Source organism: Myotis daubentonii, chromosome 19, assembly GCF_963259705.1.
Source record: "Myotis daubentonii chromosome 19, mMyoDau2.1, whole genome shotgun sequence".
Lineage (NCBI taxonomy): Eukaryota > Metazoa > Chordata > Mammalia > Chiroptera > Vespertilionidae > Myotis > Myotis daubentonii.
In genome coordinates, this window is record NC_081858.1 from 12821886 (window position 1) to 12849863 (window position 27978).

Here is a 27978-nt window from a genome sequence, read left to right on the forward strand (position 1 = left end):
TATAAAGGTCTTAAGCCAGGTGCTACAAGTTGAAGACTGGTGGTATTTTAATTGCTATAGATTCTTTTAATAAATTTAGAACCTATTGTTTATTGCCATGCAAATTACAATCTTGAATGTTTTTATAAATAATTAAAATCTTAGAATGTGTAGTAAAGATGTAAATTTAAGAAAGAAATTCTGCATTAACTGTGAATTTTACTAAATATGATCTGATGAAGCAAATTCATCCATCGAGACCATGCGGTGTGTGTTATGTATGCTGTTGGTGCTGGAAGATGTCTGTATGCCTATATCAACACATGTGACTTCATGTAAAGGTTCTTAATGTTCACAGTTCTTGGCAAATGCAGTTTCAATCCATATATAGTCAGCAGTGGATGTTACTGCAGGAAAATGCAGGATTAAAATTGTCCTTGTGTATAACATGTGTGAATGTGTTTCTTTGACCTGAATTTAAAATAGAGTATATTTTAATCTCTAATTAAAATGAAGTAGTAGAACAAGGCTTGACTTTAATTCATACATTCTATTTATGTGTGTTTTGTGGAATGTTTTCACAGTCTAGTATTTTTAGCAAAAAGAATACTAACCCTTAAACAGCCTACCTCATAATATGTGTAGGAGATTTGCCATGATTAAGCTGGCAACTTCAAATGCAAATACAGTTTTGATATACAGTATTTTAAAAATATGTATTTATTGATTTGAGAGAGAAACATCCATCAGCTGCTTCCTTCATGTGCCCTGACCGGGAATTGAACTGGTGACCTTTTGGTGTGTGAATGATGCTCAGCCAACTGAGCCACACCGACCAGGGCTGGATAAGCTATTTTTAATAACTTGTCAGAATTTTCTTTCTTGATTTTAAATTCTAAGACATTGTCTTGGTTCTCCTAAAACATGAGTCTATCCTATGAAGGCAAGTGTCACCCAGATCAGTGAAGCTTGAAAGCAAACTGTAATTTTGTTTTTCCATTTCAGATTTTATAAACACAATGGTGTGTTTTGCTAATTCACAATCAAAAAATAAAGTTGAAATACTATCAGACTATTTGGTAACTTGTCTTGGCAGCAGTGCCAGCGTATGGGTTAAGCAGTAGGGGGTGGGTGACCAGGGATTAAATGTATTATTTACTTGTCAGGGATAAGTATTTTTTCATAGTTCATTTTCTATATAACATGAAGAGTAAAAGGGGGAAGGAGGGAGGACTATGAAACAACACGCGAAAAGGTTTAGGTTCAACCCAGAATGTGGTAAATTTTGTCATAAAGTTGCAAGATTCTCATTGCTGTTCAAGAGCTACATCCAGAGTCTAAACAATTTTTTTTAATTGCGATTTTTTAAAAACTCGACTATTTATATTTTATTGATTTTTTACAGAGAGGAAGGGAGAGGGATAGAGAATTAGAAACATCCATCAGCTGCCTCCTGCACACTCCCTACTGGGGATGTGCCCGCAACCAAGGTACATGCATTTGACCGGAATTGAACCTGGGACCCTTGAGTCCGCAGGCTGATGCTCTATCCACTGAACCAAAACAGTTAGGGCTTAATTGCGATTCTTAGTTTAGATCTGTCTGCTGGGCTGGCCAACAAGTATTGGCTACCAGGGCTGGTGTCTTCCTCCCTCCATGTACTCGTTTGAATGCCAGATACTGTTCTCAGTGTCAGTTATACACAGCAGCTAAAAAGCTCGCAGTTCAGTGGGGCCAGACTCAGGGTGGGCAAACTTTTTGACTGGAGGGCCACAATGGGTTCCTAAACTGGACCGGAGGGCCGGGAGGGCCGGAGCAAAAGCATGGATGGAGTGTTTGTGTGAACTAATACATGTTAACGCTGCTGCTGGTGAAGGGGCGGAAGGGAGAGCAAGAGAACCCTCCGCTCTTTCGGCTCCGAGGGCCGGATAGAACAGCCGAGGGTCCGGCCCGCGGGCCGTAGTTTGCCCACGGCTGGGCCAGAGGGAACTAGGTGAGCAACTCAAATGCCATAACCCAGGGTGATGGGGACAGAAAGTTTAATTTTCGTCCTTTATTAACCTGTCTTGCGGGCCGTATATTCTGAGATTAATCATTCTTGAGTCCCAGGCCCGGATTCGGAAGCATGAAGCGTCGTGAGAGCGGTGTCCGCACGTGGTCTGGTGGGAGCCAGCTTCCCGCATCTGGTTGCGCTGCTACCGAGGTATCGCGAGAGCCGGGGCGGGGGGGGGGGGGGGGGGGCGGCCCCGCCCCTGGCGCGTGAGGTCCTCCTGGCAGGCGGTTTGGGGGGCGCGCTTGGGCCGGCTGGGCCGAGGGCGCGGGGCTCCCGGGCTCTGGGCTTCCCCCCCACCCCCACCCTGTGGGCAGACGCGCTATGGCGTTTCCAAGGTGACGCTGCGCACAGCGACTTTCTCCGGGGGCGGAGGAAACACCTATGAACCCTACAGTGACCTTCCTCGCCGGGCGCCAGGTGAGCGGCCTGGGCGCCACCGGCAAGCAGACCTCGGGCACAGTGTGCATTTTGGCCAAACTCGGGTGGCCTTTGGGGCACGGTTTCCGCTTCAGATTTAAAATAAGGGAAACCGGAGGGATGGAGTGTCATATCCCGTTTCCTTATCTCAAAAGAAACCTGTTGTCCAACCCAGGCGTTAAGACCAGTGGTGGGACCAGGTGCTCACTTCTTTCTTTCTTTTTTTTTTTAAAAAATAGATTATTATTTTTTTAAATATATATTTTATTGATTTTTTTACAGAGAAGAAGGGAGAGGGATAGAGAGCCAGAAACATCAATGAGAGAGATCCAATCAGCTGCCTTCTGCACGCCCCCCAGTGGGGATGTGCCCGAAACCAAGGTACATGCCCTTGACCGGAATCGAACCTGGGACCCCTGAGTCCGCAGGCCGACGCTCTATATCCACTGAGCAAAACCGGTTCGGCTGCTCACTTCTTTTTTAAGAGAGAGAGAGAGAGAGAGAGAGAGAGAGAGAGAGAGAGAGAGAGAGAGAGAGAGAACAAGAACATCTATGTGAAAGAGAAACACGGCCCCCCCTACCCCAACCTGGGATGAGCCGGCAACCCCGTCTGTGCCCTGATGGGCAATCAAACCGGCACCGGAAACCTGTGGATGCATGGACGATGCCCTCCAACTGAGTCACACGGGCCACAGGGCAGGTGTTCACTTCTTAATGATGACAGTGGGCATTTGTAGAGCGGCTCTCTCTAGGCCACCTCCCTTCCTGTCCTTAACTTATACACAGTGACCTGCCAGTGCGGGAGCACTCTGCAACTCTGGTTTACAAAAAAAAAAAAAGCATTGAAAGTGAACTTGCTCTAGGTTTGCATTCATCGGTATGCGATGGGATGAACTTTTTTTGTATACTTGGCCTGTTGCCTGTTTTCCGGTACTAGAATATATGCTCCTTGCTGTATCCCCAACCACTTGGTGCTCAGTATTTGTTGAACAAATGAATGAATGAATGAATGAATGGCTTACCAAAGACTGGAATTCAGGTCTTGTGATTCAGAATCCCTTAACTCCAAATTCCTTTTCTTATGTGTTTAGTTACTAGTAACTGTAACCCATTCGTTGTTTCTGTTTATTTACAAATTGTATTTTTCAGAAAGCAGGAATGATGTACATGGCCTCCACTAACTTTTCAAGATAGAATTCTTTATTTTTTAAATTGATTTCAGAGAGGAAGGGAGAGGGAGAGAGAGATAGAAACATCAATGATGAGAGGGAATCATTGATCAGCTACCTGGTGAGGACTGAGCCCACATCCCAGGCATGTGCCCTTGACCAGAATTGGACCTGGGACCCTTCAGCCTGCAGGCTGACGCTCTATCCACTGAGCCAAACTGGCTAGGGCAAGATAGAATTATTATTTTTTTAAATACTAGAGGCCTGGTGCATGAAATTTGTGTACTCGGAGGAGGGGGGAGTCCCTCAGCCCAGCCTGCACCTTCTCACAGTCTGGGAACCCTCAGGGGATGTCCAACTGATGGCTTAGGCCCTCTCCCCACGGACACCCTTAGTGCTGCCACAGAGGCCGGAGAGGCTCCCACCACCACCGCTGCGCTTGCCAGCCATGAGCCTGGGTTCTGGCTGAGCATTGCTCCCCCTGTGGTAGCTCACTGACCACCAGGGGGCAGCTTCTGCATTGAACGTCTCCCCCCTGGTGGTCAGTGTGCATCATAGTGACTGGTTGTTCTACCTTTCAGTTGATTTGCATATTAACCTTTTATTATATAGGATATTTTTTATTGATTTCAGAGAGGAAGGGAGAGGGAGAGAGAGATAAACATCAATGATGATAAAGAATCATTGATCCACTGCCTCCTGCATGCCCCACACTGGGGATCAAACCCACAACCCAGGCATGTGCCCTGACCATGCCTGGTTCAGAGGTGACCTCCTGGTTCGAACCGTGACCTCTTGATTCATAGGTCGATGCTCAACCACTGAGCCACACCACCTGGTTTCAAGATAGAATTCTTAAAGTAATACATTTAGCTCTTTATCTCATTGATGGGAACAGTACCATATTTTGAAATGTAACTTAAAATCTTAATAGCTAATGCTTGTTGAGTGCCTGTGATGTGCCAAGTACTATGAAGTACTTTACAGAGCTTCTCTTGCCCCTGAGTAATCCACACAACTCTAAGAATAATCAGTGCTGTTATTGCCATTTTATAGGGAAGGAAACTAAGGCTTAAAGTTAAGGAACTAGTCCAAGATTCTAGAGCCACCCAGTGGCTAATTCTGGACCCCCACTTAGGTCAGACCAACTTTCCTGCACTAGATTTTAAAATGATGTATGCTTAAAAGGGAATTACTGTAGATAATTTTGGTGGGTATGAAAATGGCATTATGGTTATATAAAAATGTTCATTTTTAGAGATGCATACTGAAGTATGTATGAGTGAAATGTATTTTTTTCATCAACAACAAAAAGGGAAAAAAATTGAAACAGATGTGGCAAAATCTTGATAATGGCAGGACCTGGGTTCTGAGCATAGAGGAGTTTATTGTGCTGTTCTCTGTCTTCTGTGTATGTCTGAAAACTTTCCTTTATAAGATTCGTTTTTTTATTAGGTGTGTTGAGTTTGGATTAGTACCAATGTTAAGTTGATAGAGTGAGTTTATATAGATGTGTTAAGTGCTATGAAGATTATTTACTTTTAACCAGTAATTATTTCATGTTTCTCTTTACTTGATTGCTCCAGAATTGCTGGAGCAGGTGAGGGATAATATTGTTGGTTGATACAAGAAAAGGGTTGACAGCAAAGAAAAATGCAGAGATGGGTTCATTTGTAATTTAGCCACTTAAAATTTTTTTTAAAAAATATGTTTTTATTGATTTCAGAGAGAAGAAGGGAGAGGGAGAGAGATAGAAACATCATTGATGAGAGAAAATCTTCCACCGGCTGCCTCTTGCACACCCTTACTGGGGATCAAGCCTGCAACCTGGGCATGTGCCCTGACCATGAATGGAACGGTGACCTCCTGTTTCATGAGTCAACACTCAACCCCTGAGCCCCACCAGCCGGGCCAGTCCCACTTTTTGAGTGGTGTGTGTGGTATTACAAAATGATAGAAGCAGTGAACAGTAGGTGTGATCGTGGTTTAAATATACATAATTTTGATGCCACATTATAAAGAGCAAATAAAACTTAGCTAACATCACTACCTTGAATTGGCAGCACAAGAAGATATAATTATTTGGAAAACAGGCTTTGGCTGATTTATCCTATTGATGAGTTTTATTTTCTGTGAAACCACTTTCTGTGATTAGAACATCGGGTCAGAGGTTGAGATTTCCACTATCGAGAAACAACGGAAAGAGCTGCAGCTGCTCATTGGAGAACTGAAAGATCGAGACAAAGAGCTCAATGAAATGGTTGCAGTACACCAGAGACAACTTCTGTCGTGGGAGGAGGATCGGCAGAAGGTGTTGACGTTGGAAGAGCGTTGCAGCAAATTGGAAGGTCAGAAATGCGTGCAGCCACGACTGGTACTAGTATGCACTTCTGTAGGCTCCACATGAAAAGGGCTCACGGCACCCTCTGCCCTGGAGTTCAGTGTCAGTGACAGTAGGAGGACCGTGAATACCCACTATCAAACAGACAAATACAATGTGAATTAAAGTCAGATGAACAAAGTGCTTACATGTGGAAAGAGTGCTGAGTAGAGCTCCAGTTAACACTGTGTTAGGAGTGAACCTTTAGAAATTGTGGTTTGTTTTTAACTTATTGATTGATTTGAGAGAGAGAGAGAGAGAGAGAGAGAGAGAGAGAGAGAAGAGAAGAGAGAGAAACATTGATGTGAGAGAAACATTGACTAGTTGCCTCCTGCACACACCCGACTCGCAACCTGGGTATGTGCCCTGACTGGGAATTGAACCTGCCACCTTTTGGTGTATGGGATGACACTCCAGACAACTAAACCATACTGGCTGGAGCTATAATACAAACTTTTAAAAGAAGAATTATCGCCAGAACTGGTTTGGCTCAGTGGATAGAGCGTCAGCCTGTGGACTGAAAGGTCCCAGGTTCGATTCCGGTCAAGGGCATGTACCTTGGTTGTGGGCACATCCGCAGTAGGGGGCGTGCAGGAGGCAGCTGATCGATGTTTCTATCTCTCTATCCCTCTCACTTCCTCTCTGTAAAAAATCAATAAAATGTATTTAAAAAAAAAAAAAGAAGAAGAAGAATTATCTTTAAAAATTTTTTTTAGCACAATTATTTTTTAACGATGTATTGGAAAAGAATGCATTTTAAGCTTCAGCTCTGACCACAAATAAGTGACTGGTGAAATTTCCCTCAGGTGAACTACATAAAAGAACTGAAATAATCCGGTCACTCACAAAGAAGGTAAAAACCCTGGAATCTAGTCAGACGGAATGCCAGACAGCTCTGCAGAAGACTCAGCTCCAGCTTCAGGAAATGGCTCAGAAGGCAACCCATTCCTCTCTCCTTTCTGAAGACCTTGAGGTGGGTTTGATTTTGTGATCAGCCTCACTAGCTCAAATTGTGGTTGTGTTTCAGTTATTGACGATTTACTGGTCTATTTCAGTGGTTCCATTAAAAATGCATGTGCGTGTGTGTGAAAGTATAGCTGTGCATCGTCCTAGTCTTGTACTCATTGTACTGCTCTGTTAGCTGTCTGTCCTGCCGATGAAGCTACATGACAACCCTTTTCTAACTGTTGGGCCATTTGGTTCAATAACATCTATCATTTTATCAACAATGGATTATTTTGGAAAGCCTTTCTCAAAGTCTGAGAGCAGTATCACTAAGTTTTGGGCACTTCAAAGAACTGTGTCTTCTAAAGAACTGTGTCTTATCTGATGTGATAAACAGATATCTAACCCATGTTAGAGGCATATTAGAAATAAAATCTGTAAGATTGATGAACTGGGTAGTCCTCAGTTATCTCAGCCGTGGGCAAACTACGGCCCGTGGGCCGGATCCGGCCTGTTTGAAATGAATAAAACTAAAAAAAAAAAGACCATACCCTTTTATGTAATGATGTTTACTTTGAATTTATATTAGTTCACACAAACACTCCATCCATGCTTTTGTTCCGGCCCTCCGGTCCAGTTTAAGAACCCATTGTGGCCCTCGAGTCAAAAAGTTTGCCCACCCCTGAGTTATCTTTTTAAAGATTTTTTATTGATTTCTACAGAGAGAAGAAGGGAGAAAGAGAGAGAAAGGTAGATGAAGGGGAAACATCAATCAGCTGTCTTCTGTATGACCCCACTGAGGACTGGGCCCACAACCTCTCGGTTCATTGGTTGATGCTCAACCACTGGGCCACACTGGCCTGGTATCAGACATTTTTTTTTGAGCTCATGCTTTATGAGAAGCACAGAGAGAAAGCCATTTTTTATTCCATCCTTCATATTCTTCTTGTTTCATAGTGATGATATTCAATATAAATCTTGGTAATACAATGGGGCTTAATAATTTACAATAATAGTATAGCTTTTATCGTATGCCTCTTTTCTTTTTTTGGATTACTATAGTAGAGAGTTTGTAATTGTAAACTAAGTAAAAACTATTCTAGAATCTATTGATATGTTCAATTTAAAAATGGAAGTATTTCAGCCCTAGCCAGTTTGGCTCAGTGGTTAGACTGCCGGCCTGTGGACTGAAGCGTCACGGGTTCAATTCCATTCAAGGGCACATGCCCAGATTGCAGGATCAATCCCCAGTGTGGGGCATGCAGGAGGCAGCCAACCAATGATTCTCTCTCATCAATGATATTTCTATCTCTCCCTCCCTCTCCTATCCTCTCGGAAACCAATAAAAATATATTTTTTACAAAAGGAAATATTTCCGTCAGCTCAGGCTGCCATAACAAGATGCCATAGACTGGGGGGATTAACGAACAGAAGTTTCTTTCCTCACAGTTCTGGCAGAGAGAAGTCCCATATCAGGGTGTCTGCCAGCAGGGTCAGTTTCCTGGGAGGGCTCTCTTCTTGGTCTATAGACAGCCACCTTCTTGCTGTGTTGGGAACAGAGAGAATGAGCAAGCTCTCTGGTATCTTATAAGGATACTAATCCCATGATGGGGTCCTGCTCTCATGACCTCTAATTCTAATTATCTCTCAAAGGCTCATCTCCAAATATCACCACTTTGGAGGTTAGGGCTAATGCATTATGGGGGCTGCATAGCTGGAAGATATTTCTAAATTAATAAACTATTTTTAGAGCAGTTTTAGGTTCACAGGAAAATAGAGTGGACTGTACAGAGATTTCTCATACACCCCCCACCTCCCACCCCATTATGGACATTTTTACCATGGTGGTGCATTTATCACAATCAGTATATACATACAGGACATATCATTATCACCAAAAGGGTTTTGACAAATGTATAATGACACATATCCAGCACTGTATCGTACGGAAAAGTTTCACTCCCTGAAAGCTCTCTGTGCTCCATCCCTCCCTCCCAGAGCCCCTCGCAACCACTGATCTTTTCACTGCCCCCATAATTTTGCCTTTTCCAGAATGTCATATGGTTAAAATGTATGGTTAGAATTGTAGTCTTTTCACACGGAGGAAACTTAACTGTACTTAGTAATATGCAGTTAAGTTTCCACCATGAAGGTATCTTTTTAAAAGCCTGGTTATTCTTTTTTCCTAACCAGTAAATACATCATGTACACTACACATGTCAAACTCAGAGGTTAACACGGGCCAAATAAACAAGTGGGCCGCAAAAAAACAAAAGCTCCAATTTTCATAGAAACGTAGGTTTATTTCAATAGAGACATGCTGAATACAAAGGGCTGAAATAAATGAATCATTGTTAACATAAAATAATAGAACATTTTAATAAAAATTAATATTTTTTCTTGAACATTAACTTACAAGACACTGAATAATTGCACAAATTAATAAGTGTAACGCAATAAACCTATTTTTCTTGTTCTCTGAAAGTGAAATATTTCCTGTTGCGCACACCAAACAGGTCAGTACAAGACTAATGACGTGGCCATCGGCTGCTAAAATATTCGCTGCTAGTATTAGTGGAGAGAAGTGGTGCGCCTGCGCATAAGGTGCATAAGGGAAATAAATGCAACACGATTATAGTAATCCGTCATTAGCGAACATTGTAGTTCATTATTAATAATTATGTATAACAGGATATTGTCAAAATTAAGTTATGAAATTTTTATTAAAATGTTTTTACATACCGTTATATTGGCTGGGCCACAAAAATATTCATTGTGGGCCACATGTGGCCCATGGGCTGCGAGTTTGACATGCTTGATATATACACTAGTTATATCAGCTATAGTTCTCTGGTTTAAAAAAAATCTGGCAAGTGGCAGTACCCCAACACAAAGTAAAAAATAATGCACAGAAGTTCACTACTACTTTATTTTAGCAAAGGAAGTCTGTTTTCATTCATTCATTTTCTTCTTTCTTGCCAACCTAGAATTATACATAAAAGACATTAGGGAGTAGACATGTTTATAAACATGTTTATAAACATAATTCAGTAGAGCAAACACTTGTATTGAGAGGATGCTAGAGGTAATGGAGAAATAGATGTTTGTATTCCTTTTGATGACTGCTTACTTAAGCCCATTTTGTTACAAAAAAAAAAGTTAAAGAAAAAAAAAACAAAATAGAAGAATGAACACAGAGTGTGGCTGCTGACAGTAATGAAAGCTTTTCAATGGCTCATACATTAGCATTTATGTGTTGTTCCCTTGCAGGCTAGAAACGAAAATCTCAGCAATACGTTAGTGGAACTTTCTGCTCAGGTAGGACAGCTACAGGCTCGAGAACAGTCTCTCACTACAATGATAAAGCTAAAGGTAATTCAGAATAATACAATCTCCATCTGCTGGGGTGCTTTGTAGTTTATAAAGTACTAGAGGCCCGGTGCATGAAAATTCATGCACTGGAGGTGGGAGCCCTCAGCCTGGCTTGCCCCCTCTCACAGTCGGGGAGCCCTCAGGGGCAGGAGGCGACCCCGCGATCGGGGAAAGGCGATGCCCCCATCACACCTCTGCTGCTGCCACTGCTGGCAGCGCAAACCTCGGCCGGCCCTGGTTACCTGAGCCTCGGGCTGGCCCTGGGCAGCTGGGCAGCCACCATCCGAGGCTTGCCTGTGCCTTGGGCCGGCCCTAGGCAGCTGGGGGGCTGAGGCCGGGTCCAGCTGGACTGTGCACCTGCTGCCTGCCCCCACCCGGCTGGGCTTAGAGGACTGGGTGCTGCCATCTTGTGGCTGTGGGCATCACCATCTTTGTGACAGAGTAACAGTTCATTTGCATATTTCCTCTTTATTAGATAGGATAGTCACATACACAATCTTACTTAAGTCCATAGCTATGCAGATTGATAGAGCTACCATTTCAGAAATGAGAGAAGCGAGTTTGAAATGATGTCCTCAAGGCATTGGGAGAGGAGGCAAGACTCCACTTTTGGTTTCTGTCTCCAAGTCCCATTCCATGGTCTAGCATGCCCGGATTAACCCGGATTAACTCGTTTTCTTCCGAGGGATCCATTGTTAGGTCTCATGGCAATCAGAATGCTTGTTAATTTTTTTTTTTTTAATTCTCACCCAATGATATTTTTTCCATTGATTTTCAGAGAAAGTAGAAGGGGGTGGGTAGAGAAAGAGAGAGAGAGAGACACATCAATTGGTTGCTTCCCACATGCGCCCCGATCAGGGACATGGATCGAACCTGCAACCCAGGCACATGCCCTTGATCAGGAATTAAACCTGAAACTGTTTGGTCCACAGGCTGTGGCTCTAACCACTTATCAAACCAGCCAGAGCTTGTTAATTTTTTTTTTAATGGAGAGAAAAATTGTTAGCAATCAAGCAGTTTTATATATTTACTAGAGGCCCGATGCACGAAATTGGTGCAAGAGGAGGCCTTCCTTCCCCTGGCTGCGGGCACTGGCTTCCCTATGGCACCCGGGACCCGGGCTTCCCTCTGGCTGCTGGCACCCAGGACCTTGGCTTCCCTCGCAGCCCTGGCTTTGTACGGAATGTTGCCCGGAAGGATGTTCGGTCTAATTAGCATATGAAGCTTTTATTATGATAGATAGTGACTAACATGTCATGAGCAGTGATTGATAAACAGTCTCTTTTGCCATAACACACATGTTTGACAACTGGCAAGTGGGGGAATGATGTTGGTAGCGTGGGACAACCTTGCTAATTCATATGTGATTTCCCCCTCCCCCAGCACATTAATGTTTTGAAGTGATCAGGGCCAAGTTTTCTTAATATTAAAGAGAAAAATATTAAAAGCTCCAGAATTTCTTTTTTTTCTTTTTTTTTTTTTAAATATATTTTATTGATTTTTTACAGAGAGGAAGGGAGAGAGATAGAGAGTTAGAAATATCCATGAGAGAGAAACATCGATCTGCTGCCTCCTGCACACCTCCTACTGGGGATGTGCCCGCAACCAAGTTACATGCCCCTGACCGGAATCGAACCCGGGACCCTTGAGTCCGCAGGCCAATGCTCTATCCACTGAGCCAAACCGGTTTTGGCACCAGAATTTCTTTAGTTAAGTAATGACCAGCTTCATGGCTTCAGCAACCACTGTGGGTTCCGTCATAGCAAACTCTCGGCAGGGCTGTGAGTGCTAATGATGCTGCTGAAAAGGCTTGGCCAGCTAATGCGTCTGTGTTGGCATTTGCTGAACTGTGTTCATGTACTTAATAGGGATGTTGGGATTTGCTAACGTCGGTCTGATCACAAAGTTCCATCAGCTATTGAATGGTCTGCCCAACCCTTTTCTTCTCCATGAGTCCTCCTAGTGTGAGGTGTGTAGACTGTGAGGTTTTTCATGAACATGCATGAGATGCTGGAGCAGAAAGCTGTGACCTTAGGCAGGAATAAAACCTGCTAATAGTTATCCCATTTGAGTCGGGGAGGGAAAGAACTCTTACTATTTTTATACTTTTAGGTATTGTTTGAATTGCTTTTCAACCAGCAGATATCCTCTTTTTGTAATTTAAAAATTACCTCAACAGTAAGAGGTTCTGATCTGGGTAGGTTTGGGATAAGGTCTTGGAGTCTGTCATTTTAGCAGCTGAAAAGAAGGGGAGGGAGAGTGGGGCCCCTGGAATTTATCTGTGATTCAAAGCATAAGCCCCCTCAAGGGCCACCAGCCCTCCTGTTATTGCAGTTTTCCAGGGAGTTGAGTTGTCTGGTTCTAAGCTTTTCTGAGACAGTAAGCTAGGGTGGGTGGCACTGGGTTCTGGGGCCAGCTGGTTGGTTCAAATGGGAGTTCCATCACTAACTAGTTGTGTAACCATGGGCAATTTACTATTGACTCATGGGTCACCTGAGGATAAATATAGCCCCTATCTCAGAGAGTTACCGTGTGGATAAAATGAGTTAACACGTGAAAAGTGCATAGACTGAAACCTGGCACACAATGACTTCTTAATACCAAGTGTAATCTTCATATTGATTAGTGGGAATTTAAAAATCTTCTGTAATAGTTTCCAAATGTGGTTTTTAGGACAAAGATATTATTGAGGCAGTCAATCACATTGCAGACTGTTCGGGGAAATTTAAATTGCTAGAGCAAGCCTTGCGCGACGCCAAGATGGTGGAGACGTGTATCGTGAAAGAAAAGCAAGACTATAAGCAGAAATTGAAGACCTTTAAGATTGAAATCAATAAACTAAAAGGTAAGGAAGAGATATAAATGTAAGCATTTTATTCTGGGAATATATTCCTTCATTCAGGTTTACCGAATCTTAGGATCAAGAGTAGATCTGTTGCTGGCTAGGTCCCACCATGGAATGTTCATCTCATATGCCATTTCTGTGCTATGAGACATATAGCAGAGTTGGGGAAGCTGCATAATGCATGACATTTGTTACATAATCCTGCCTTGGCTGCACCAGTCAGTCAGTACTGCTGATACTGCTCGGTAACAAGCAAGGACAGTATCTCAGTGGCAGGCAGCAGTGAGTCTTTGTTACACTCATGAGGCAGGAAGCTGATGAGGCCACGCTGCTCATCTGGGCTAGTTCCACTTCATGTACATCATCTCTTCACCGTTGGCATTTCCTCCCACCGTGAAGGCAGAAGTGTCAGAGAGGAAGCAGAAATGTGAGGACCTGACACACCTCACCTCCCCCTCACTCTACTGAGCAGAGCAAGTCACGTGGCTCAACCCGAAGTCAGGTGGTGGAGAAATACCCTCTGCTTCTCATGGGAGGATTTGCAAGCAACTGTGGGAGGCAGGCAGGGAGCAGTGAGGAATTGCCGCGAACGGCACGATCTGCCAAGAGTGACTTTGGAGCATGTTTTATTTTTAAACGTTCCTTTGCGTTCTCCTTTTCTATTTTCATTCTCACAGTAGCTCCAAGATTCATTTCTTTCTGAGTAATATTACTTGAGGTTTTATACGAAATAGGTTAGTGCTACGTACTTGAATATGGACATAGGTGATGGAGTCAAAATTTAAATGTGTCTTCAGAGGCTGTGGAGGTGGATCTGCTTTCCTCTGGCCTTTCCCCACTGTGGGCAGAGGCACTATCATTTTATACATAGTCACCGCCTTAGACACGAAGACCAACGCCCACTGTGGAACAAGCCCCTTAGAGTGACAGAGCCGTGGGGTGTGGAGGCCACCCCCCCTCTGTCCTTGTGGTGTGCCCACAGCACCTCGTGAGGCTGCGAGTTGCTGTTGAGATTGTGTGACTGTTGTGGCTGATTTTAACTTAGACGACGCGGTCTTGTTCTGATGATGCTCTGACTTGTGGCAGGTCATAGTTTTGTCTCCATCTGTGGCTCCAGCTAGAACCATGACCATAAGGCGGGCCTTGGCGGCAGGGCGGACTCAGTCTCCATTGTTTGGATCTGCAGTTAATAGCACAGCCCTGGGGTACATGGTGGCATTTGATAAGTATTTATTGGGTCCTGTGTATACCAAGGCAAAATATTCACGGAAAAAGCCGGTTTTAGTGTTAGTATGCCTTATTTTATAAATTGAATATTTATTAAAACTTAAAAAAAAAAAAAAGAAAAACAGGACAGTAGATAGTGGACTAGAGAGTGAGGGAAATAGAAACTCAGTTTGGGTGGACTTGGAAGGCATCTTTGAGGAGAACGTGGGGGCTGAAACCTGGGTGATGGGAAGAACTGGCATGTGAGGATCTGCGCCGGGAACCTTCCAGGCAGAAGGAACAGCAAGTGCAAAAGCCCTAGTGGGTTTTGAGGTTGGAACACCTTCAAGGAACAGAAAGAAAGAAGAAGGGGAGTGACAGGCAGGGCCGGTCCAGGCCAGGAGGGCTTATCATGAGGAGTTTGGATTTCAACCTAAGTATGGCAGGAGGCTTTTAACAGAGGTAATATGAGCAGATTTTTATTTTGAAAAGGTTGCCCTCATTGCACTGTGGACAGCAGGCACGGTTCCAGCAGGGAGACCAGTCAGGTGAGAGGTAGCAAAGCCTTGGCCAGGGTCATTGCCAGCGATGCCATGAGCGGCTGCAGATGGGGCATATTTTGGCTGTAGGTTTAACAGGACTTTCCGTTCATTGGAAAGGGTGCTGAGGACATGAGACGTAGTCATAATGTGTGTCTTCTTCTAGGAACTCGTGTTTATTTGAGAACTTTTTTTTTTGTTTGTTCTATTTGTGAAGAGGATCTAAATGAAAAGACAACAGAGAATAATGAACAACGAGAAGAGATCATTCGCCTCAAGCAAGAGAAGAGTTGCCTGCACGATGAATTGGTTTTTACTGGTAAAAATAGTTTAAATGACTGAATAGGATACTAAACTTTTTACGATACTACTATGGCAGGCTAAAGGAATTATAGTCTCTCAAAGTCATTTTTTCTTTTTTTTTTTTTTAAAGCACCCTTTGAGGGGTGGGGAGGGACCAGGCAGGGAATTTTAAAACTGTTACAATACCTCCCAGTTAACCCTGTTTCCTCTTTTGTAAAATGAGCTGCCCTCCCTTCCAGCTTAAGCCTCTGACTGTACTTCTCACTAAAAATTCATTAAGAAAGACTTATGAATTGAAGAAGGAAGATTGTTTATACTTGTGCTAATACTATATAAAAATTAGTAATCCCACATTTTTTCAGTTTTGCAAGTAGATTACCTGTAATTTATTAAGGTTGGAAAAATAGTAACGTGTTTTGTTACATCAGTATGATCCTAAAAATAATGCTGGAGATAAATTTTTAATGATTTAAAAGCAAGTTTGTCAGTAAGGTTTAACTTCACCCCTTCTGGTAAACAAAAATTTCATTCTCTCCTCTCCATATTCTGCCATACTTTATCCCCTCCCTACCTACCCCAGAATCTCATTCTCCAGTGGTGGAAATTTCTCCTTTCTCTGCTCCCAGTTGAGAATCACTGATATATAGATCTTATTCCTATCCCTGCCAGCCAAGAGGATTTTATTAGGCTTTCATTTTGGTAGCATGTATTAGAGAAATCAGAGATATGGAGGTAAAATTCCAACTAGAAATAAAATTAAATTTTTTTGTCTACTCACACCTACCCTCAATGCCCTGCATTCTAGGAAGAGAATACATTCCTATAAAGTAAAGGGGGCAAAATGCAGCATTTTATTTAAAATTTTTCAAATAAAATTGAATTCTTAATTTGAATCTAATGTGGAAAATACGTTTCTACCAGTAGAGGTCACTATTTCCATTATTAAGATTGCTGTCTCAAAGTAATGTCTTTTTTAAAAAAATATATTTGTATTGATTTAAGAGAGGAAGGGAGAGGGGGAGAGAGCTAGAAACATCAATGATGAGAGAGAATTTGTATTGATTGGCTGTCTCCTGCACACCCCTAACTAGGGATCGAGTCCGCAACCTGGGCATGTGCCCTTGACCGGAATCAAACTTGGGACCCTTCAGTCTGCAGGCCAACGTTCTAACCAGTGAGCCAAACCGGCTAGGGCTCAAAGTAATGTCTTATATTACTAAAGATACATATATAGCTAGGTAGCTATATTTAAGATATATTTATAGCTTCAGAACTGAATTCAATCAATCTTTGGATCAGTATTTGTGTGCCAGGCACTCTGCTATTTGCTAAGAAACTCATAGGCCCAGAAAATTTAGTACCAAACAAATGCTATGAATGAAATGCTGTGGGATGTCAGGGGAAGAAAAAAACACTTACAGGATATTCTGACAGTCTCTTTTCTTTTTGATTCACCAATTTTTACTCTTATATTCTGTTATGATTTCCTAAGTAAAATATATGGAATTTGTTAGATAATACTATAATGAACCCATTTCTTGACATAATTTAAAAGATTATTTGCTAGGCTGATTTCTTAAACATCTTTTCTCAAAATATTTCTTTGGACATGAAGAGGTTTGTGTTAATGTGGCTGATGAAAAGTATTTTAATAATACTTTTTCTTCAATAGCAGAGAGAGAGAAAAGGAAAGATGAGTTGCTTGATATTGCGAAGTCAAAGCAAGAACGAACAAATGCAGAACTGCATAGTCTGAGACAGGTATGTCCCCAGTTACATTTCTTCTACAGTTATCAGGTGGGAAATGTTTAAAAACAAACATCAAATTAGGAAATGTGCACGTCTGCTGGTTTTGTTTATGGTGCTTTTGGAATCCCAGCTACATTAGCTGTATTTTATATTTATTGTAGCAGATAGGGTCTTGCTTACAGTCATTAAAAGTTAGGAAACAAGTTAGACTAACAAATCTCAGTGCTGACACAGGAAAAAAACCAAAGCACAAGCTTTTAACTTCTCTCCAGTCACTGTCTGATCTGTTTTAACACTTGAAAGTGCCCAATTGTTGGCCCGATTTGGTTTTATTGTTACACTTTATACTGACTTATCAATATCTACTGCAGATTTACGTAAAACAACAGAGTGATCTGCAGTTTTTGAATTTCAATGTGGAAAATTCTCAGGAGTTAATACACATATATAACTCAAAGATGGAGGAATCCAAGGCCCTGGAGTCCAGGTAACCACAGGAAGAGGCTGTTAATGTAATCTTGTATTTTATTCCATCTTTTAGTCCTATTTTTAAGTACTTGCTGTGGGCCAGCATCTACTGCTATTCCCTATGTCGTAGGGAATAAATCTATGTGAGTTAATAATAAACATTTTAATCCCAGGGTGCGGTGAGACCAGAGCTTAGAATTTTAGGCATGACCCTAATTTAGCCATTTGAGAAAAGAAAATCATTAAACATTATTTGTGTGTCTGTTGTGTAGAAGGCTTTGAGTTAAAGTAGAAACTACAGGGATGAGTCATTTGTTCATTCAGCACTCAAAATACGATAGGCATGGGGCTAGGATACGCGCAAATAATGATACATATAGGACAGGGTACTGGCCCAAAAGGAGTCATGCAAAGAACGTTGTGCATAGCTGCTGGAGGAGCTCGGCGAGCTGAGGGCGAGCCTGCTCTTACCTCGATTTTCCTGTTTCTTTGTTAATAGGCAAATGGGTCTTATTAGAATGTGGCTCAACTAATGAGGTTTGGGTGAACTGTTGAAAATGACAGTATTGAGTGTATCTTATAACTTCCGTTTTTTGTGACGCCACCGTAGCAGAGACATGTGTTTATCTGACCTTGAAAATTACCACCCAAAAGTCGATATTAAGGAGAGATATCAGAAGTCACTGGTTAAGGACCAAAAATTTGAGACCATGTTTGTTCAGCAAAATAGGTCGGACAAGAGCTCTTGTGAAGTGTGCAAAGAGAAGAAGCTCCAGGTTAATACTTCATTTGGGGGGAAAAGTGTCATTGCTGTTTCATCTCTGTTTGCAAAAGACTTAACGGAGAAACAAAAGTCTTGGTCTCTGGGCGGAAAACTCCCGTTTGAACCCGAAAATAAAAGTACGTTGTGCCAGAGCCACGCAAAATCCCCCAAAGGTAACGGTCTCGGGATTCAGATGGAAGAGAGACAGCGCTCAGACACGTTGGCTTCGCCTGACGAGACGCCGTGGCATGATGTCAGCGTTTACCTGGGCCTGGCTGACTGCTCCGGTTCAAAACGGCCCGAGAAGCTGGATGCCGAATGCCAAGACCCCCTGGAAAGATCGGGGTTCTCCTGTTGCCAGAGAAGCGAAGCCTGTCCGGGCGAGAACGACACGGGTGAGCTCAGGTGCTGCCACCCGAGCAACTTCATCGTCGAGGCCCCGGGCCAGATGTCCGACGTGGAGTGGATGAGCATCTTCAAGCCTTCCAAGCTGCAGAGAATCGTTCGCCACAAGTCTGTGTGCACTTGTGCGGAAGGTGCCAGTGGAACAAAGTGCAACTCCACGAGGTCAGTGAGGCTTCATGTTCGCAGCAGGCGGTGCAGTAGCCGCCTCATATTTGCAGATGAGTAATGCTTGAGGCCACGCGTTTCCTCTGCATTGCGGCAGAGGCTGTTGAGTTTTTGATTGTGTGGAAACTGAACTTGATTCCAGTGAAAAACCTGCACCTAGCACAGCCCTTGAGGCAAAGGTTTTGGTTCAAAACAAAGCCGGTTGTTGTGGGTCGGGCAGATACTTTTTTTATTTATTTTTATTTTTTAAATATATTTTATTGATTTTTTACAGAGAGGAAGGGAGTGAGATAGAGAGTTAGAAACATCGATCAGCTGCCTCCTGCACATCTCCCACTGGGGATGTGCCTGCAACCCAGGTACATGCCCTTGACCGAAATCGAACCTGGGACCCTTCAGTCCGCAGGCCGACGCTCTAGCCACTGAGCCAAACCGGTTTTGGCGAGATACTTGTTAAAAAAATATATTTTATTGATTTTTTACAGAGAGGAAGGGAGAGAGATAGAGAGTTAGAAACATCGATGAGAGAGAAACGCCGATCAGCTGCCTCCTGCACACTCCCCACTGGGGATGTGCCCGCAACCCAGGTACATGCCCTTGACCGGAATCGAACCTGGGACCCTTGCGTCCACAGGCTGACGCTCTGTCCACAGAGCCAAACCAGTTAGGGCCAGATACGGTTTTTAAAAAATATTTTTATTGATTTCAGAGAGGAAGGGAGAGGGCGAGATAGAAACAGCAATGATGAGAGAGAACCATTGATTGGCTGCCTCCTCCACGCCCCACACTGGGGATTGAACCTGTAACCAGGGCATGTGCCCTGGCCAGAAACGAACTGTGACCTGCTGGTTCATAGGTCGGTGCTCAACCACTGAGCCATGCTGGGTGGGTGGGAAGATATGTTTTATTTAATAACAAAGAGGTGAGTCACTTTGTGCTGCTCTGGGAGGGTTTGGCTGGATAAGCTGTGTCTCTGTGTCCAGACCAAACGCATTGCCTGGATCCCAGGTAACATCCTTCTCCAGGGTTGCGCCCCCCCCTCCCCAACACATACTCACATACCCAACTGCTCCTGCCTCTGTGTTCACTGTACATTTTCCAAACTTTCTTACTCTTTAAAATCTGCAAGAGAACGAATACCTACATGTAACAGGCTGGAAAAGCTATGAGAAGAAAATGGGTTAGTTATTAGCATAAGCTGCATATGCGTTATTAGCTGATATGCATTACTCAGACTCATCATATTGTCAGGATGGCTGAATTTTTTGGTTAAGTGATGCTATAATAATGTCAGCTATTTTCAAATAAAACCTACCTGGTAAGCCTTAAATCACAGAAAAGACAGAGTTTCTATATTATGGCCTTTGACTTTCATAGGACTTTATGACTACATTTTGTTTCTAGAACTTGCATTATATGGGTTGTCCTTTGGCTCTTTTAGAAGCCTGAGACGTTGAACAATCATGCGCATAGGTATTCCGTCAGTTGCAAAATTTTAAAAAATTGGTTGTCATACTAAGTGCTATGTGATCATACTTGTCTTTTGTTGTTATTGTTAATCCTCACCCGAGGATATTTTTCCATTGATTCTTAGGGAGAGTGGAAGGGAGAGGGAGAGACAGAGAGAAACATCTACATGAGGGAGACACATCGATTGGGTTGGTTGCCTCCGGCACATGCCCCGACCAGGACCAGGAATCTAGTCTGCAACGAAGGCACGTGCCCTTGACCAGAATCGAACCCGGGACCCTTCAGTCTGCAGGCCGATGCTCCATCCACTGAGCCAACCAGCCAGGGTCACACTTGGTTTTTAAAGGTCTTCTTTAGATAATGGTATCTATGGGTAGGGCACCACTGCAGACTTCACTACCCAACAAGAACACCCAGATGTTAAGTGAAAAGCAGTGTCAGATGGTTTTAAGAGCAAAGTGGAAATATATTAAGTTTAACGTATGCAAGGAAATTAAAATTTAAATCTGGAGTTTTCTTTCGAGACCATTTTGACCTCCCTGGTAGGAAATAATCAGGAGTGACTCCTTGTTCGGCCAGCAGAGGCACATGCCGGGCATCGCATGACAAGTACGTGATGAAGTAGAAAAGATAATTCTATTTGCCTGCTTTTCCTTAGATTGTGAGAACTTGTGACCTACTTTATTATCTGAGTGCTCACATCTGTACACCATTCCACTTGGCAGCTAGAGGTTAGCCGTGGAGGGAGAAGCCAGGGCAGCCTGCTCTCACCTAGTTACAGGTTACATGGCGGAGGAGGGGCCATGCCTCCCATCGGAGCCACGGCAGCTTTCGTTATCAACTCGATTAACATACCTAGAAGCTTAGCTGCGTGTGTCTGTTCTCTGATTTGGAGAAACTATAGAATTAATGAGCCACAGCCATGCCATTCTACTTACACAAAAGGACCTTTATATACCATTGACAGAAATCGGTCTCACAAACCAAAACACTAAAATTTTCAGAAATTATACTCTGTTAATTCTCCCCGTTTTTTGGTTCATCCTGTCTCTGAGCCTTCTTTTCTTTTTTTTGCTGGGGGAGGAGAGAAATTCTTTATTCTATAGTTACCCTTTAACTAAGAATCTTGTTTTAATTCTTATTGCAAAGGGTATGCATTAATTTATAATATTTTTCTCAAATGGTCTATTCAGATCTATAGTGTTCTACTTACAACTTCATTAAAGAAGAGAAACAACTTTTTCTTTGACCTGTCGAGATACGTTTAAGCATAAGAGTATTGGTACATGTTCGCTACCGTTTCAAGATGTCTGTTTCCGTTTGGTTTCTTATTCGCAGCGAGCTCATTGCCATCCAGCATTCCCACTGTGTGGGTGCTGCCATAAGAGAGGAGGAGAAGTTGATGGAGACAGAGTCCCCTTCTGAGAAAAGGAATTCACCTAGGATTTTGTTCGGGTGCAAAGATGCAGCGTTGCCCAGTGAAAAGGTTTGTATTTCACTTAGAAAAGCCCGCCGTATTCCTGCGAGTATCCTACAGATCAGCTTTAGGCAAGATGTCCCTCAGGCTCTCCAAGCTGAGATTGACATATCCACTTTAATTCATCATTATTTTAAACACACAAAAAGTGAAGACTGTAACATGCAAAGAGATGAAGTGTTACAGATAAGGTGTAAATTCCACATTCTCCCATTCTCCACGCACCCCCACCCCCCAGCTAACCCCTATTCTGAAGTTGCTTCCATGTTTGTTTTTATACTTTTATTCTATAAAGGTATTTATGTAAAAGCATTGGTACTTTTACTAGGTAAAAGTATATACTTAAACATTTAAATATGCTTCTTCATATCATGGATGCTGACATTGCATTGCCTTCCCAGGACGATTTTTCTCCCACCAGCAAGCTTCAGCGTTTGCTGGCAGAATCTCGCCAGATGGTCACGGACCTGGAGTTGAGCACTCTGCTCCCCATCGGCTCTGAGAATGCCAACGGCGCTGCCAAGAAGGTAGGTGCTTCCTCTTCTCTTGGCCCCACGTGTAGGACCTGAACGCTCCACCGAGTCCTCCTGCACCGCGTCGCTGGCCAGGCAGTGAGCAAGTTTATGTCTCGGGGGGAAGGGGCAGCACGCTGGTTTTGAGGAAGAAAATGTCATACTCTAATGTCACTGCACCCAAACTTCCTCTTTCTAATTACTTGGGGATTTAAGAAAGCATACCTTATTATAGAAAATTTTAAGTACACACGGATGTAGAAGGAATTCTGTAATCTCAGACCTCCAGCAGCCAGCAACTTCCTGTCATTTTTGTTTGGTCTCCCCTTCCATACACGTTTTCTCCTAGATATCATATCATTTTACTCATAAATACTTCAAGTACCTCTAACACATAAGGACTTTCTAAAAGCAAGCATAAGGGAAGTACTGCAGTAAACACGGCACTTCGCCTTGAAAAAGACATGAAGTTCGCGTGTCAGAGAGGTTCCAGCTGGAGATTGATTGGGAAATGGGAGAAGGGGTATCAGATGCAGGGGGGTAGCAGCAGATGCGGGTGGGTGGGTGTGGCCGCCAGGGTGTGTGTGTGTGTGTGTGTGTGTGTGTGTGTGTGTATTCCTGCATGGCATGGCTCAATCCAGCTGGGTGCATTTCACCTTGTGTTTCTCGTGGGCAAAAATCACATGTGAACAAATGCAAACTTCACACTGGGCTCAGATTGGTTCCCCGATATACCAGATGTGTTGGCGCAAACTCCTGTTTTCAAAGCAAGTGTCGCAGCAGAACTGCTGTGTTTCAGTATAATCGCTGACCGACTCCTTCTCATCCCCAGCCTCAGGCTCTTGTCTCAGCCTCTTCTTTATTTTTATTTTATTATTTTTTTAATCCTCACCTGAAGATATTTTTTCCATTGATTTTTAGAGAGAGTGGAAGAGAGAAGCAAAGACAGAGAAATATTGATGTGAGAGAAACACATTGATTGGTTGCCTCCTGCATGCACCCTGACCAGGGTCCAGGCCAGGGAGGAGCCTGCAACCAAGTTACATGCCCTTGACCGGAATAGAACCCAGGACCCTTTGGTCCATAGGCCGAAGCTTTATGCACTGAGCCACACCAGCTAGGGCTCAGCCTCTTCTTTAGGGCCTGATGTTGAATTCCTATCAGAGACATAATCTGTAGCTCCCTCACTTTTGACCTCATAGTGCAGGATGTGTATGTGTGTGTGGGTATGTCTCCATCAGAGCATGCGTCTCAGCACCTGATCACCGACTCCATGGCTCCCTGCTCATCCCTGAGCCCCTCAGTGCCCCTCTTACTCAGGTGGCATCCCCAGGTATAGCACAGGGCCCACTACACAGGATGCTCAGGAAAGACCCTGACGGAATTGGTAGGAAAAGTGAAGGAAAGAGGCTAAACAGTGACCTCAGGTATAGAGGAAAAATCACTGAAGCTGATGGAGGTTGGTGAAACTTGGCTTAAGAGAATTTTTGGGCTAGACAGACCCAGAAGAGATACCTAATCTCAACCTTTCATTTTACAGGTGAGGAAAGTGACTAGATCTCTTACTTAACATCCCACAGCTAGAATCAGATAATCATTTAGTTGGGAAGAATATTGGCTCTGGATGTAATGTGTGTTCCAGTGGATTAGGTGATTCTGGGGATGTTGGGAGAACAATGAGCAAAAACCCACTTGGCAGTGAACTTTACAGACTCCTCCCCTCTGATCTCTCTCTCTCTTTTTTTAATTTTGAGAGAGAGAGAGAGAGAGTTAGTTTTGTTGTTCCACTTATTTATGCATTCGTTGGTTGATTCTTATAAGTGCCCCGACTGGGAATTGAACCCTCATCCTTGGTGTGTCGGAATGACACTGACTGAGCTACCCAGCCAGGGCCCCTCTGGTCGTTTTCTTGCAATAGGGGAGCATTCAGAGCAGCCTTTCTGCTTCTCCAGGTTTTGCCATCTGCTGCTAGAGACAAAGGTCTCACTTCAAAGCCTGCCTCTGAAGCAGGCCCTCTCATCCTTTGCTGGGGGAGCACAAGTCATTCCATCCTTCAGGCAGGGACCTGGCTCTGTTTCCTCAAAGTCGCAGGAAAACTGAGCCTTTGGGGAGCCCCTCCTACAGACACACCTGCATGTGTGACAAGTCATCTCCCACAGCAGGATTGCTTTATAACAGCAAAGGTTAGGAGATAGCCCGGTGTCCACTCGCAGGAACATTGCTTACCCGTGAAACAGACGGGAAGATCTGGGTGTGGAAATATTTCCAGGGTATATTTTTAAGTGAAAAGAAGCAAGATAACTGAAAGGTTCATATGGTATTCACCACGTTTACGAAAGGGGATGGGGATAAGAATATACATGATTTTTCTTTTCAAACCACATCAGTGTATTAACTATTGAAAAAATATACCAATAACTTAAAAACAGAGAAAAAAGGAAAGAATATAACACAGCACAGCTGACCCCGTCCCCTTCCCCCAGGGCAGCTTCCTAGGAGCTGAGGTGTGGGGGTGGGGAGGGACTTGGCCTGAGGCTGGACTTGGAGGTTTGACTGGTACAGGGGACTGGATGTCCTCATTACTAGTTTGAGACCTTTGGTATCATCCCTTTTTTAAAAAAACATATTTTATTGATTTTAAAAAATATATATTTTATTGATTTTTTTACAGAGAGGAAGGGAGAGAGATAGAGAGTTAGAAACATCGATGAGAGAGAGACATTGATCAGCTGCCTCCTGCACACTCCCCACTGGGGATGTGCCCACCATTCAGGTACATGCCCTTGACCGGAATCGAACCTGGGACCCTTGAGTCCGCAGCCCGACGCTCTATCCACCGAGCCAAACCAGTTAGGGCGGTATCATCCCTTTTTGTGTGGCGGGCTGCTGAAGCCTATGGATCCCTTTTAGAATCGTGTTTTTAAGTGAATAAAATCAAATCCATCAGATTGTAAGATACAGAGGAAGGCTGTTTGAGTGGAGAGGGCAGCGTGGGTCAAGCAGGGAGGTCTGGAAGCGCCGAGGGTAATGCTGCTGAGGCTCAAACATAGGCCCATGGGGAGGAGGAAGCAGCTGCGAAGGGGGCTTACCCGACAAGCTGAAGTTCATCATCTGTGTCTGCCTCTGTCTTTCCAGGTATCATCCTTCTCGTTCCTCCTTTTTTCTCTTAAAAAAAAAAAAAAAATCCCCCGAACAGCTAACAATGCTGACTAAGCCCTCAGTAGGCACTCAAGTGAATGAGAACACTTAGGGTGGTTGGTTCTTTTGATGACCATTATCTTCATTAAGGGCTCACCACCGAGCCTATATGGAGGCTGACAAAGAGCCAGGTATCTTTGGGCGTTAGCCAGAGTTCAGCCCCAGCACGTGTGGTAAAGCAAACAGCATTCCTGCTCCACCATGAGACAAAGGGCCCCACACACGACTAGGAAGTCAGTAGGTCCTTGTTGGATGGCTGGTCGTGGAATGAAATTCCTTCATTGTATTTCGTTGCTTCCCTGAGATCTTTTCAAGGAACACCTGCTGTTTTTGAATATTGTCTTCTTAAGTATCTTCTCGTTTTTCTATCCTGGTTACTAATTTGGGAGTTGTTTTGTAGAACTTAGAAGCCTCAGAAGAGTCAGCTCAAAAGAACAGCTCTCAGTAATAGAAGAAAACAAAAGTCCACTTCAATATTCAATATTCGTGGGTAAGTCACCTTGCTTATCTCGCCTTCTATCTCAATGGAGATTTAATGAGTAACTTGGGAACGCTGATAAGGTGGAGTGAAGGCTTAACGTTTGTTTGACCTGCAATTCTTTCTCTTTGGTTTGACCTATTTATACATACCTTCTAAATTTAATCAGGGTAAAATGTCAGTTACTTGTATAAGAAGTGGAGATAAAAAAAAAAGTTCTTGTTCTCAATACCTAGAATTTTAAATTGAAGGCAGTGACCACATAGAGCATTCAAAATCAGAATGTAAATGAACAGCCCTAACTGGTTTGGCTCAGTGGATAGAGTGTTGGCTGTGGACTGAAAGGTCCCAGGTTCGATTCCAGTCAAGGGCATGTACCTTGGTTGTGGGCACATCCCCAGTAGGGGGTGTGCAGGAGGCAGCTGATGGATGTTTCTCTCTCACCGATGTTTCTATCTCTCTATCCCTCTCCCTTCCTCTCTGTAAAATATCAATAAAATATATTTAAAAAAAGAAGAATGTAAATGAACATTTCATCTGAATATCTGGGGTGAAGTCTTTTCATGGAGTTTCAAGTTGTAGAGAAAGGTTTATTGACCCAGTAAGCACTTTCTCAATTTGTGTTTCCTGCTATCAAATCTTCACGTCACATGCAGTTTCTGTAGAACCCAGTTTAGGTTAAAAGGTAGTCATCATTTTAGTTGTTTTTGATGTAAGCATACGAGCATTAAAAAAAACCTGTGAAAGCAGAAAGCTTTAGTAGTCCTCTCGCTTTCTTCCTCTCTCCTATCCCTCCTCTCTCTCTGCTGAGAAGTTTCCATATTTGTAATATTTTGCATGACCTTATGTTGATGAAAATTAAGATACATTTAATTCTTTTAAAATATATTTTTATTGATTTCAGAGAGAAAGGGAGAGGGAGATAGAAACATCAATGATGAGAGAGAATCATTGATTGGCTGCCTCCTGCACATCCCCTACTGGGGATTGAGTCCGCAACCCTGGCATGTGCCCTTGACCAGAATTGAACCTAGGACCCTTCAGTCTGCAGGCCAACGCTCTATCCAGTGAGCCAAACCGGCCAAGGCAGGATACATTTAATTTTTTAGAGACTGGGAGTTCCTAGCACACAATCCAGCATCATTGATTTTATTAACACTGTATTTCCTTCCTACAGAAGCTGGTCTCTCATCTATGCAGAAGGTAGGAAGCAGACATCAATACCTAGTACTTAACCTTGAAAACAAAAAGAGGATTGTAATCCTGCAGAAGCAGTGCTTTCACACCAAAGGGGAGCAGAAACTGAAAGTCAATTTTTAAACACCTGTATTTTGTTTGTTTTCAAGTTAACAATTTGCATGTGTCAAATATTTTTCACGTGTAAGAAATTAGAACTTATTCTCTATTGGAGATACACAAACTTGGGATTATGCTAAAAGAGAAAAGGACCCCCCTGCATTATAACCAGTAGCTTATTAGAAGTCAGCTCCAACTATATGAGAAATAGTATTCTCTTTTCTTGTGGTTTTAGCTCTGGACATGGCTGTGTAAACAGACATAGAATGATATGTAGTTGTCTCATCGGCTCACACAAACAACAGCTTGCCGAAAGATCAAGTTTTATATGCATTTAAAAATATATATATTAAAGTCTAAAACACTTCCATTTTAACTTGTAATTTATTTTTTTTTAAAGAATATACTATGTGCCTCTCTGTTCTTCTATGAGAATTGATCAGCTTCAGTCAATAAAAATATTTTTAATAATAATTTTCTTTGGGTTCTTTTTATCATTCAGGAGTGAAATGAGGAAGGTTGGTCACAAGAAGCCAAACCTAGCGCATTCCCTTCCTCAGGAATGGGGGTGGGCCTTTCAAGCATTTCAGACTCAGAGGTCTGCTGTGCTGTGTAAATGCCCCTCTGTTCAGGGGTTCCAGGGCCACGTCAGAGGTGATTTCCAGGAGAACGGAGGAGCCACCCCATGGAGCCTTTTGAATGAGAGTGCTGAAAAGAGAAATGGGTGAGGTTTGGCTGTGTTCTGTACAAATGCTTGCTTTTCCCCTCAGGCTAGGCTGGTTGGTCTAC

General features: G+C 43.2%; 1 protein-coding gene across 1 annotated transcript; it reads left to right on the top strand.

Annotated features, from left to right (window-relative positions):
* The first annotated feature begins 1836 nt into the window (after nucleotides 1–1836).
* Nucleotides 1837–27913, top strand: CCDC62 (coiled-coil domain containing 62). Its single transcript, XM_059675908.1, has 13 exons — nucleotides 1837–2449; nucleotides 5774–5966; nucleotides 6805–6971; nucleotides 10214–10315; nucleotides 12989–13160; nucleotides 15123–15224; nucleotides 16881–16969; nucleotides 17329–17444; nucleotides 18036–18755; nucleotides 21567–21714; nucleotides 22107–22232; nucleotides 25816–25905; nucleotides 27071–27913. The coding sequence occupies exons 1-12, from the start codon at nucleotides 2414–2416 to the stop codon at nucleotides 25861–25863; spliced, it is 2019 nt and encodes a 672-aa protein (XP_059531891.1). The 5' UTR covers nucleotides 1837–2413; the 3' UTR covers nucleotides 25864–25905; nucleotides 27071–27913.
* The last annotated feature ends 65 nt before the right edge of the window (nucleotides 27914–27978 follow it).

Bases quoted from the DNA above. Each gene is read 5' to 3' on its own strand.
- CCDC62 (XM_059675908.1), top strand. From the start codon at position 2,414: ATGAACCCTACAGTGACCTTCCTCGCCGGGCGCCAG. The intron at 5,967-6,804 runs GTCAGAAATGCG...AATTTCCCTCAG, and splicing joins GCGTTGCAGCAAATTGGAAG to GTGAACTACATAAAAGAACT. The intron at 6,972-10,213 runs GTGGGTTTGATT...GTTCCCTTGCAG, and splicing joins TCCTTTCTGAAGACCTTGAG to GCTAGAAACGAAAATCTCAG.